Source organism: Leuresthes tenuis, unplaced genomic scaffold (assembly GCF_036924035.1).
Source record: "Leuresthes tenuis unplaced genomic scaffold, fLeuTen1.0.hap1 SCAF_8, whole genome shotgun sequence".
NCBI lineage: Eukaryota > Metazoa > Chordata > Actinopteri > Atheriniformes > Atherinopsidae > Leuresthes > Leuresthes tenuis.
Window position 1 is genome coordinate 3,149,827 of NW_027325362.1, and position 13,213 is coordinate 3,163,039.

General features: G+C 41.9%; 2 protein-coding genes across 2 annotated transcripts in view; one reads left to right on the forward strand and one right to left on the reverse strand.

The window, feature by feature from the left end:
• The window catches only part of LOC140312732 (NLR family CARD domain-containing protein 3-like), a 329,873-nt gene that overhangs the window by 133,449 nt on the left and 183,211 nt on the right, over window positions 1–13,213 (forward strand). The gene's annotated exons all lie outside the window — the stretch shown is intronic.
• LOC140312736 (protein kinase C epsilon type-like) overlaps window positions 746–13,213 on the reverse strand; it is an 85,815-nt gene continuing 73,347 nt past the window's right edge. The window contains exons 12-15 of the mRNA XM_072390527.1: window positions 10,169–10,307; window positions 8,949–9,137; window positions 5,357–5,503; window positions 746–5,172 (exon numbers count right to left, since the gene is read on the reverse strand). Of these exons, the coding sequence (XP_072246628.1) occupies window positions 5,026–5,172; window positions 5,357–5,503; window positions 8,949–9,137; window positions 10,169–10,307 (622 nt within the window). The 3' untranslated portion in view covers window positions 746–5,025. The remainder of the gene's footprint in view (window positions 5,173–5,356; window positions 5,504–8,948; window positions 9,138–10,168; window positions 10,308–13,213) is intronic.

Below are 13,213 nucleotides of genomic sequence, written 5' to 3' on the forward strand. Positions count from 1 at the left end.
TTCCAGTGTTTTCTTGAGTGAGATTCAAACGGCCTCCGCAGTCACTGCAGCTCTCTGAGGAATGTTTCCAGCACCTTTCTGAATGAAGAGTAAACCCCTTCCACCACACAGACTCCTGGTCTGGGAGCGGCTCATGAGTACAGTCCAATGGTTTTATTGTCTTTGGAAGATTCCCGACTCTGTGAAATGACCTTCAAGTGGCCGCCATAGAGAGAACTTATTCTCTCAATAATAAAGAGAAGGAGCTGCAATGCTTCCCTTAATGTCTCTTTTATCATAGATGCACCAGAATAACCTTTATGGAGGGACAGAAACCATTTTTGTATAGATAAATCTGATTATACAAGATAAATCTGAAGATCGGGGTGAATTTGAGGAGCCAGTCTTTGGGGTAAAAAGTTAGTGAACACTTAAATAAAAAACACTGCAAATATAAGCATTTCTAAGTGGTTAAAACATGGCTGCATCAGTCCAGGTTTATTCGAATATGAACCTCAGTCATTAGTACGTCGGCTGAAGCAGCCTGCGTCACTGGGACGGTTGAATCGTCGTTTTAGGAGCAGGTCTCACCGCATTTTTCACAACTGATCTGGCATTTCACGTTGTCCTGCTGAGTCAACATCTCAAATATTTCAGATGGACAAGATTACTGTAGCGGTCAGTTATTGCACGAAACTCCTGATGTAATTTCCAGTGTGCTGCCGTGTGCCGGCTGGTGAGAGTCAGAGTCAGGAACCAGGAAGCTCATTCTGACATCAGCATATTTAATTCAATTAAAAAATTAAAATACACCTTCACATCCTTTAAAAATACAGTACATTTGGCACATAACGCAACAAAAAAATCAACATAAACACACATGAAGGGCATGAAAATAACTGACCGAAACCACAGAACAGTTTACAAAATGTACGGAAAAAGCTTCACAAATACAAGGACCGCAAATAACCCCGAAACATACACAGCGGCATTCTGCATATGAGCCGAGGTCAATTAAGTATCAATTTATGTATCATAATACTGTTTCCACTGTTTGAAATCGACCTCGGGAGACTCCAACTCCATCCATCACTGATGTGAAAATCAGCGAATGAGCTTCTAACAGGAAGGATGTTTTTGTTGGGAACCAAATTTGGCATTAAGTGTGCAGGACTTCTGGGACACAATGTTCCTTTTGGGTCATAGTGGGACAAACAACTTGACATTTTGAAATTAAAGACTAAACAAAGATGCAACAGGAGACAAGTAAAGCAGAAGAGGAGGAGCACAGAAGCTGCAAATGATGGACAGGATAAACATGGAGTCTGTTTTCTGATAATATGTGTGAGCGGGAACAGAGGCGCCCCAAACACTGCTGCTACAACAAGCTTCTTGTTTTTACTGTTATAAGTACACTGCTGCCGGTTTTACAGCTGGAATATTTTGGCAGATAAAAGGATGGGAAACTCACGAGTGTCCCGACTTTCATGGAACAGGATTAGAAATCAGCTCCAATTCATTCACATACATCTACATCATTAGATGGAATACGTTTTGCTTTGAAAGTCTGCCACTGAGTTTCATTTAGGTTGGAAAGCTAAAGAAAAAGCTTGATTAAAGAGCCCAAACTGTGCTCATTTACAGATTTTACTTTGGTCGTACACTGCAGGAGGTTCAAATGCTTTCATCTATAAAAACACTTTTTTTTCTCCATCCATCGAGCTGATAATCCAGCTATGACATCACAATTTGATCTCAGCTGATAAAATCCAAACGTAATTTATTGCGAGTTGGGGTTTTTTGTCCAATTTTGTTCCAACACACTGAAGGAAGAACAAAAAGCACAAAATGGCCTCTGCAGAGGTGAAAAAATGATCTCTGGGTCACATTTTGATCCTTCAGAGCGAATTCGCCTGTCTGGAGTCCGCATGCAACCAGAAGCAGATTTACAGATCTACGGCCTTCGTGAATCAATAATAAATAAATAAATACTTAGAAATATTCCTATGAAATAAAAGTATTTGAAATAAATACATGAGTAGATATAGGTCAATAAATAATTCAGTGTTTCTATTTGAAATCAACTTTTATCCATTTCAGGAACCTTTTATCGTGCCGCATTGGTTTCTCAGCTCTTTTTATTTCCCTTTCCTATGTTGAACTTTAGGGTCACACAGTCAATAACTGATAAGTAACTAGTTACTAGTTACTAGTTACTGAACTATATGCAGCATTAGAACAAAAAGTTTCCAAGAATAAACTAAAGTTGGCCACTGAAAAATGTTATTTTTCAAAGTTCATCTGTTTATTTATTTGTACTCATTTGGTTTAGCCCTCATACAAGTTTATTTATTTCATAAGAACATTTATTTAACCATCATTTATCGCCAGTGTTTTTCTCTTCCTGAAAATACATGTTTTTGTCCAATAAAATCGAGGCTTGTACCATCTAAACCTGTTATTCTGAGGCATAATAACGTCTTCTGGAAGCGTCGGGATGACCTGCACCAGCGATGTTGCTACTGTGTATTTTCACACCAACTCTCACCAAGTTTCTCTGTGAAATCCTGCTGGAAATTCACGCTTTTTTCTCTCCTCCAACAGAAAGCTCAGCTACATGCACAGATGACTGGAGCTATGGTTCCAGCTCGACTGCGCCAGTGAGTGGGAACACCGTCAGAATAAAGACACTGTGAGTAAATACTGCTGCTTCTGACTGTCTCTGTGGGACATCACGGTACATGTAAGTGCAGCTGAAGTCACTTTAAGTTACTTTAATGGTGATTTTATCAACTTAACTTATGTCAGAGGAAAATATGTGAATCAGAGCAGCTTTTCTGGGAATTTGGCTGTATCGGTATACGTGTACACTGCAAAAAGAAGCAAAAAGCTGGAAGTTTGGAGCATTCGCTGCGCTCCGAGGACCATTTGAGTCGAGTTGAGTGTAACGCTGGAGCGATTCCATCCCAGACTGCATTCCTGGATGTGTCAGTCCAGCTTTTGTACGTTTTCGGTCAGACTAACATGTTTAAATGAATTTCAGAAGTTGTTAAGACGTAAACGTGCTCAGGGTTACGTGCACATCTTGCTACAGTATTTACTGAAATGGCTGTGAACTTGAGTGGTCCGTGTTGGTGATGCAAGGGTTCAGAGGGAAGATGAGAGAAAGAAGTCGAAGAAAAGAAAGACGAACGACTGAGAAACAGAAAAGTGTTCCTGAAGATGTCGGGAAACATTTCTGTCTGACCTGCAAGATGGAGCCACAACTCTGCAGTTTCCTCTGAGCACAGTTTATTTATTTGAAGCTTATTTTACCTCCGTGTGTTAGCTGCAAGCAGAGGAAGAGGAGGAGGGTCTGAAGAGTGTCTCTAAAATATATTACAAGCAGTCAAGAAGACCATCCAGTAAAAACAAGTCAACAACGACGTAAAGATGCTTTAAATAAAAATTAAAACATGATGACAACATGAAGAGGGCTCTTGTAAACACACACACACACACACACACACACACACACACACTGTCGAGCAAATACATTCAGCTTCACACGTTATTCAGTCACATTCTCCTCCATCACGATCCACGACTCCCCTGCAGAAGCAAGGATTTGTTTGTCATGTTAGAGCTTCCAGGTCCAGTAAATTAACAGTTACAGTTACTGCACGCACACACATGCACACACATGCACACACACGTGCGCACACACAGCTTCTCAAAGACACAGTGGTCATAGAAGTTTTGAAAGAGTTGACCTGAGGTCTGTAGTATGGAGCGGGTTCAGCGAATCATTTTGTTATCCACTTGGCAGAGTTTGCTGAACAGATTCAACACTGCGTGAATTAAATTAGCATCTAATTTGTAGATGTGTTGCAAGTTTAAAGTTTAAAGCTTAAAGCAGTACTTAAGATGCTTTTTTAAACTCTTATGGGAACAAAGTTTAGGTGTCTTAGGATGAATGAACATGTGCACATTTTGAAAAAGGAAGAAAGGCTTTTAAATGAAGTCTCATTTAGCAGAGAACTCAATAAAAAGGGGATTCAGACTCATTTGACTGGATAAATGTCGCTATGTGTCGTTGGTGATGAGTCTCTGCGATAAACCCCCCCCCCCCAGTAAGAACTGAACTGCATTTATCTCTCTGAAGACCCAGAGCCAAGTCAAAAATCCTGCTTCAGAATACAGACCCCTGCTAATTCACAATTAGATTTCAGATTGTTATTCGATTTCATTGGACCAGTATTATGGTACATTGAAAACAGCTTGTTAACACTGCAAGTACAAGTTACTGAAACAATGGAAACTTCCAGTGTTAAGCTACTGCAGTTCTGTTGGCTGACGGTACCATTTGGCTTTTAATGAAGAACTGGAACGTCAGTGCTCTGATAATATAACCTCAGATACAAACAAAAAGAGTCATTCCTTAAAATGCAGATGTGTCGCAGCTACTTTTTAAGTCAACATTTAACCTGCCAGTTGGAAAAAAAAAAAGCCGAGACCGAGTTTCTAATCTCATCGTGATTTCTTTGAACTGCTCGTCTCTTTTCACGGTGAATAAAGTACTTTCAAGCCTGTTTTATCTTTAAATACAATCATTGGTTCAATTATTTTTTTTTCCATTCACATACACGTTTAAGATAAAACATTCTTCAAACACAGAGACGGACAGGATACAGCACACCGTGAGAAGGAATGACAGCACATGCATGCACGCTTGCACGCATTTTTTTCATCTTTCTCTCACCCAGACGAACAGCTACGTCTCGTTGAGTTCTGTCCGCCGCTCTGACTGAACGACATCTGGACCAGCTGTCATTTCCTACAGCAACTGACCTGCACTTACATGCTGCTTAAGCATAGTTTCATCGTATATATGTGTGAAGGGACAAACAACACGAGCAGTGGATCATGGATGAGAAATACAAATGGTCTAGGATAATTCCTGGAGCAGTCTGAATCTGGAACAGTTGAGATGGCTGTGTTTCTTTAAATGCTGTGTTGTCGTTGAAGGTGTGTTGTGGTTAATTCCACGTGTGTCAGAGTGTGCATCTAGGCTGCAATCTCATCCCCAAAGTAGGAGAATCCTTTGAACTCATCTTGGTTGATCTGCTTAATGATGCTCTCCTCGACAGGCGTCAGAACGGGTTCCTCGCGGGTAAAGTCCTGGTCAAAGTTATTGACATCCCTTTTGGTTTTCTGTAAGAATACAACAATAGATAAGGTCTCATTTGATCGATTTCAGCCTTTGGACCTTTGACGGCTGCTTGTGCAGCAGTGTAAACAGTCAAAAGTTAAGATAAATAGTTATTCTTTCCAAAAAAGAGCTTTTTCACAAACAGCATGAAAAAAGAATCCATGTTTCTGCAGTGTTTGAACTCACAATGCGAGGTTTGAACGGCGGTTTGACCTTCCTCTGCTCCAGCAGCGTCCAGTCAATCTCTCTGAAGAAGGAATGGAGTTTAATGGCCTCCTCCAGGCCCTGAGCCACGACACAGCCCAGACGCTTGTTGGGACTCTTCGTCATGAACTGAGGAGTCACAGACAAAGACAGGGAGAGGAAGAGGGCTTAATCTTTTATGTATATGATGAAAAATACTTCAGTTAACCTGCACGGTTACCCGCAGCGTGTCTGATGCATTTTCTGTGACACAACATTTCAAAGGTTTGCTCAAACTTCTGCTTGATGCTGGATTCTGTTTGTTCTGCCCTGATTTAGACTCTGAGGTAAGCCCTGCCACATCAGGAGATGTAAACAGCTTGTTCTACAGTAATGAAAATGTCCCATTTTCCTGATTCTACATGATTGAAAACACAGTTATTGAGTTTCTGCCTTTAGATCTCCATAAATCCAACACATTTGGACTAAATTTGAACACTAATGGCTTTATGAAAGGGTAACAGGTTTTCTTATGACGTAGTAAAGAACAATTTTGTTCAATTTGCTGATTCTAATAGGGTGCAGAACAGTTACGTCTCATCATTTTGTTCATTTAAAGGCATCATTAATATGTTTTCACATGTGTGAAGGACACAAGTCTATTTATTACTCCTGATTACAACAGCTGGTGGCTAATCGACTGAAGCAGAACACATTTCATGCATTCACTAAAACAAATGAGATGACGAGTGTCCAAAAAGTGTGAAAAAAAGAACATTTGTTGCACTTAATTACCCCAAAAACAACCAGTTTCAGAGTACAGAATGTCATACACCAGCCGACAGTGACGCACTTCTACATTTACTAAACTTTAAGAGGACATTGCTTAGTGTTTCTCAGCCTGTACAAGTTCAAATCGAGGGGCTCAGCAGAGAATTTGGTGTTTTGATCACCTTAAGAATCAATTTGGTGGATTTTCTGCGATTTCTATAAACGTGGTTTTCCTTACAAATTGATATATTTAACGAATGACCAGGGAATCAGTCTTTGGGTCCTTCACACCACTGTGTTCTTCACATTCTGTGTAGTTGTTGTCTTTTACCACAGCTCTGCGTGCACGAGGCCATGAAGCCGCCACTCTGAACCACACTGACAGGTCATTTATTGTTGAAAATCTTCAGCAGTAAAAGGATAAAAGATGTTGTATATGTCATCTTATCTGGACTTTGATGCGTTGGGGTTGGAAAAAGTACTTTTTATTTGATGCAGAGATCTGGGTGTCGATGTTGTGGCGTCTGTAAGGTTAAAATCGCGTTTTTCAAACACAAATATACAGCAGGTTTGTTCCTGGGCGCTCACACACTCACAACCCGCCGTCTCTGCTGCCAAAGCGGCCAAAGAGGCCAAAGAGGCCGAAGGGGCGGGGCTTTCAAATAGCAGGCAAATATAATAATCCATCTATACATCGGGTCCTGCAATAATAAGTTTCTCCTCCATGGTTTTCCTCTCGTTCTGCCTTTTTTCCGCCTTCAGAGTCCAGATCGGCTGTGTCACATCGCTGCTCATTTGCATAAAGTTAGGAGTCATGGAGGTTAAGGATCTGAGGGGTGGGCTTGGAGCAGCTCCTGCCTCAAACGTCACAGATCTTGACAAAGCTTAGGGTCAGAGCCAGGCTGCTATCAGTCCCCGCGCACTTTCACACAAGAGCTTCTTTTTCCAGGTACGAGACCCAAGAAGCTACACATTTGAACCGTAAAGTCCTGCTTTCACCTTCCTCTTAGCTTCATTTGTTGACTGGTGATCACTGTGCACTGATTACACAAGAACTGAAGGCGGCTGGCAGCAAAGGAGCTGCCGGGCTAACAGCCATTAAGGTAAAAATATAGTGTTCAGGTCCAGATCAAATCTGACAATGAATACAAATGTTGTCGTTTGATAAGAAACCAGCGAAAGGGCAAAAAAAACATGTTCGGTTTTTGTTTTAATGTTGTTTTGAAGATTTCCTAAATGCCTCATTAACATTACTGTAATAATGTTCTCATGTACTGGAACATTAGCTTAAGTGTCAACAAAGCAGTTCAGCTGGGGGGGAGGGACTGATACATCGATGGAGAACGAGAGTAATCGAGTCTTTTTGCTCCACTTGACCCTTCCTTGGACATACAGGAAGAAATCATTCCTGTTTGTCCAATAAGAGTCCAGAGTTCTGGTCAAGTGACTGGTCAGAGTCCAAGACGTTGTCCAACATAAACACACACATTTTCCCACAAGGCTTTGCAGTCAAACTGCACCAACAGCCAAGGTAAACGCAAGGCTTGTGATGGAAACACTGCATGAACAAATACACAAACGGACAAGTGTCACACACCACACAATAAAGCACACAACCAATAACACAAAGAGTCAAAAGCAATACAGGGAATTATCTAATGTTCTTCCAGCAGAGGAACAGGAAACATGGATCAACCGATGACACTGAGAAAAAAGCTGAATCTTCGCTCCCATGCGACAAAAGCAGAAACAGGAGAACTGATATTCGGACACACACACATCCTCCTGATTGTTGTGAATCAGCAGGAGCTCACTGGTGTTTAAGGACAGGATGGAGCCTGCTGCTGGTGCCAGTTTGGAGCCGTTTCAACCTTAAAACCTTAACCAGAACTGGTTTTCATGGACCAGAGAGCCAGAATCACGTCATCCCATCAGTGTAAATGTGTGTTTCAGCACTGGTTTGATCCCACAGTACCTCCAGTAATAATTGGGTCAAAAATGGTGGTGAGATTCTGAAAGGAATCTGAATATGACACAACTCCGGCTCGCAAATTAGTCCATCAGGACGTCATGATTTATGACTTGTAAACTCAGACAAAGTGTTTTAAATCCATCTGAAAATAATCTGCAGGAATATGAGTGGAGATGTTGTCTTCTCGCCCTTCTTGACCCTCTCGGTCTATGACAAACATCATAATGAGTAACTAGTTAACCGAGTTAGACACAGGAAACAGAGGCTATACCCTCAAAAGATTTCCCACCATGCAACATGGCAGGATGCAGCTCTACATAATGACATGAGTACAGTTAAACTTCGCCACCGTCCTCATCCCAGTTCACATACACATGGGCGGAATAACTTACTGACTGAAGTATGGTAAACGGACTGTTCCAGTCAATCTGACACATTCACAGCCTCTCAGCTGCTTATATTCAAACATTAGAGGACAGGAACATCCATTTTCAAACTTTGTTTTTAAAAGTTCTCTCATGAATGAGACTAAATGCTACAGTTGGTGTATTTGTTGCTTTTTTAAACCAGGTTTCAGTTGTTGTGGTTAGTTGCTGTAATTTGGTGCTTTTTAGATCTAAACCTGCAAAGAGTCGCTGCTGTCTTTGAACCACTGTCCTGATTGAGAGCTGATTGAGAGCTGATTGAGAGCTGATTGAGAGCTGATTGAGAGCTGATTGAGAGCTGATTGAGAGCTGATTCCGCCTTAGGAACCGGCTCTGAATCAGTGCAGTTTGAGGCGAATAAGGTCCTGGAACATCCTGGTAAAATGTGGCTGAAACAAAGCACAAAAGGCCTTAAAACACAACTGACCGCTCTCAGAATGGACACGGCCTCCTTGCTGAGCCACACTGGATAGAGGACGTCGTCATGGAGGATGGACTCAAACAGGTCGTCTTCGTTATCGGCTTCAAACGGTGGCTGCCCTGCCATCATCTCGTACATGAGCACCCCCAGCGCCCACCAGTCCACAGATGGACCGTAATCCAGCTCCTGCAGGATCTAAGCACATGCAGACAAACAAAGACGCTTGTTTTTACATCTCGTAATGTTCTGAAATTGATGGGTGATGCTGCGTGACTTTAGTGACAAACGCCAGATATTCCTGGCTGTGCTCTGCAGGTGGGAACGACAGCAGGGAGACGACCTTCTGCCCCGACAAATCGAATTCACAGGTTCCACGAACACGCCTCTGTGGCACACATTTTGTTGTCTGCACCAGCCTGCAGGGGTTAACCTTTTCAAAAATGATGAAACAACCTGGACTGAATGAAGCGATGACACATAGGCCTGGATCGGCAGAGGAAAAACACACCAGCCACAGAAGGACATGGAGAGTCTTTGTTGGAGAGTCACCTGTTATACACACCTTCAGAATCCACTGAAAGAGTGCAAGCTAGCTCAAACTGGGTCTTACCTAAGCCTTCTGCAACCGAGCTGAGCTGTTTGCTGAACTTAAAACTCTAATTCGATATGGTTTCACTGCAGCACTGTGTCAGGAATTCAAAATAAGACCATTTTCAGAGGGTTTGTTTGTTAAGCCTCTTCACACTGACCTATGAATCATTAAAGCTTAAAAAAGCTGCCGATATCAAGCCATGAACCATGTTGTGTCTACATATAAGAGACAACTTAGCAAAGAACCAACTTTAAATTGGATCTTTAGGCACTTTGTCACAAAGACGCATCATTTGTTCCCATTTCTTTAGCTGCATCTATGAAAAACAGCAAAGAAAACACAGTTTGACAGACAGAAAATAGGATTTCACATAGGCCTGGATCGGCAGATGAAAAACACACCAGCCTCAGAAGGACATGGAGAGTCTTTGTTGGAGAGTCGCCTGTTATACACACCTCTACCAGAATCCACTGAAAGAGTGCAAGCCAGCTCAAACTGGGTCTTACCCAAGCCTTCTGCAACCGAGCTGAGCTGTTTGCTGAACTTAAAACTCTAATTCGATATGGTTTCACTGCAGCACTGTGTCAGGAATTCAAAATAAGAGTCTCCTCAGTGTGTGACAGCAGTTTGTTACCTCTGGTGCAATGTAATCTGGCGTCCCACAGAAGGTGGTCGTGGTGACTCCGTTGAGGATTCCCTCCTTGCACATCCCAAAGTCTGCCAGCTTGCAGTGACCCTCTGCATCCAGCAGTATGTTGTCCAGCTTCAGATCTCTGCAGAGCAGGAAGTAGAACAATGACACAAATGTGAGAATATTTTCCACATACGTAGATTTCATTATCACAGAAGATCAAAGAAAATGTAATCTGTGTGGAAACTGGAAGAATAAATGTAAATGTAATTTATTTCTACAGCCCTTTACAACAATCCATTTTGGTACCAAAGTGCTTTACATCAGATAATAAATAAAGAAAAGAATAAGTACAAAACAATAAAATAACAGGAAACGCAATAAAATAAAATACAGCAAAATTGAATAAGATAATATAAAAGAGTCACCATACTACTGGGTATTAAAAGCCATCTGAAATAAGTATGTTTTTAACCTAGATTTAAAGAGGAATAAGATAATAAAGTCAAGCTTCATGGCTTCTCTATTCATTCTGAATGTTTCAGTTTAATCAGGAGATCTCATGTGCTTTTATTTGATGGATGCTTCTCATTAAAGACCATGTGTTTGAGAGAAAGATGGAATTTGGCCTAAAAACTCTCTCCAAAACCTGTCCAAGTCCACATTCAGTCGTTACAAGGTGAAATAAATACGAGGAGGATGGGAGGGGGAAGCTGGCGAAAGAGAAAGTTGAGTGGCGAACAACACGAAGAAGAAAGACAGAAAGAGACAGAGTAGCCTGGGAGATAAGAGCTGCAGTGATGACAGATGACGGGGCAGCCCATGAATGCAGCCGCTCTCAGCTTGATGGTTGATTGCTACAAAAATGTCAACATCTCCTGGATGCAGCCACTGCAGCCATTCAGCCCGTTGTGTTCTCAGAAAATACAGCCGCCCTGACAAGCAGGAGAGGACACGGAGCTTATGCAAGTGTTCTGTTTTTGTAAACCCCAAAAATAAAAACGCCTGTTTCACAACCGTGTTTGAGAGCTGCTGCGATTGGTTGATGAAAGGCCTGCTCTTTTCTGCCCCATCATGCTTCGCCGTGATGGGCCTTTTTGACTGGATTACGGAGAACAAAAGAGGATATGTTGAGGCAACAGCCTCTTATATTCATTCATATTTCTAAAATTCTGTGTAGTAACTGAATTAAGTGATTTCCCGTTTGATCCAAATCATAATCCCATAAACAGCGCTGTGCAAAGGTCTTGAGCCACACCTCATTTCTTTGTATTTTCCCTCCAAGCAGCCAGACTTTCTTGTAATGTTTTGAAGGGTCTTGAGCAATAGTTTTCCAGGCTTTTGAAGGTCACTGGCTGCTTTTCACACATTTTCAATCCAGTCCTTGAACCTGACAATTTTCAGAGGGTTTGCTTGTTAAGCCTCTTCACACTGACCTATGAATCATTAAAGCTTAAAAAAGCTGCCGATATCAAGCCATGAACCATGTTGTGTCTACATATAAGAGACAACTTAGCAAAGAACCAACTTTAAACTGGATCTTTAGGCACTTTGTCACAAAGACGCATCATTTGTTCCCATTTCTTTAGCTGCATCTATGAAAAACAGCAAAGAAAACACAGTTTGACAGACAGAAAATAGGATTTCTGCAGCAACAAGGTGATTCCCAAAGAGCTATTAGCTGAAAACTTGGCATATCTCAGCATGGTGTGCAGTGTGTCCTGAAAACATTTGAGGAAACTGGACAAGTGGAGGACAAAAGAAGAAGTGTCAGGCCTAAAAAACTATCTCCAGCAGATGAACAGGATCTGAAAGTGATGTCCTTAAGAAAGAGGAAAAAATCCAGCTGTGACCTGACAGGACCTGAGAGATGCATCTGGACCTTCAGCTGATCCATCTACTGTTGGCCCAAGCCTCATCAGAAATGGTCTCCATGGAAGGGTGGCTGTCAAGAAGCCGTTCTTAAGGAAGGGAAACAGGGAGAAAAGGCTGAGCTGTGCCAAATGACACAAGAAGTGGACTGAAAATCAGTGGCAACAGGTCTTATGGAGGGATGAATCCTCCCCAGAGCCCGGACCTCAACATTATTGAAGCAGTGTGGGATCATCTGACAGAGAACGGAACAAAAGGCAGCCCACATCCAAAGAAGAGCTTTGGGATGTCCTTCAAGAAGCCTGGAGAACTATTCCTGAAGACTCCTTAAAGAAATGACAGAAAGCTTGTCTCAGAGGGTTCAGGCTGTGTTGGAGAATAAAGGAGCTCAGACCAGAGATTCACTTTAAAGCTGCTCAGAACTGATAAAAAACTCTGTTTCTGCCTCAGATTCTGGATTTATATCCATGTTTGAACATGTTTCAGTAACAAGTTTCACATATTTCTTGTTGTCTTGGCGATATATAAAGAAATGAGAGGTGGCTGAAGACTTTTGCTTTGAACCTTTAAAGGCTCTATATTATCTTATGGTAACAATGTTCTCATCTGTGTTACCTTTTAGTGCTACTTTTGTGTCATTTAGTCTCACGCTGATAAGGAACAGCGGCTGAGTTATGGCAGGCATCTGGATATCGTGCAGTTCAACCATCCATGGTATGCTAAAGTTACTCAGGTCCCAAAGAATCATATCATGACATGTCGGATGCAGCGGAGCCTGACAGCTCGCTTTGAGACGAGTTTTGGTTAAATAGGTCGATCTTAGGTTTCAGCTAATTCTGAACTTTATCAATAGCTTTGTTTTTTAGCTTCAAATGACCAAACCTGAAGAGCAGTTGGCTCATTCATTCCTCGGTTAAAGTTTTCTCTTTGCTGGAGAATATTTTAATGCAGCTCTTTGCTGAAAGATGTTTGCTTTCATTTTTCTGAACTCTGCGTGAAATCAAAAACTCCCATCCCTCTCTGCTGTGTAGAACAACCACAGCCTTGTGCTGCTGAGCAGCTGGGGAGGTGCCTTGCTAAAAGGCACATTGACACCAGAAAGTGCAGCACTTGTTCTGAGTCTCCCCAGACGACGAATTAAAGCACCGCACCCCCTTCCCCGGCACATCTCCCCTC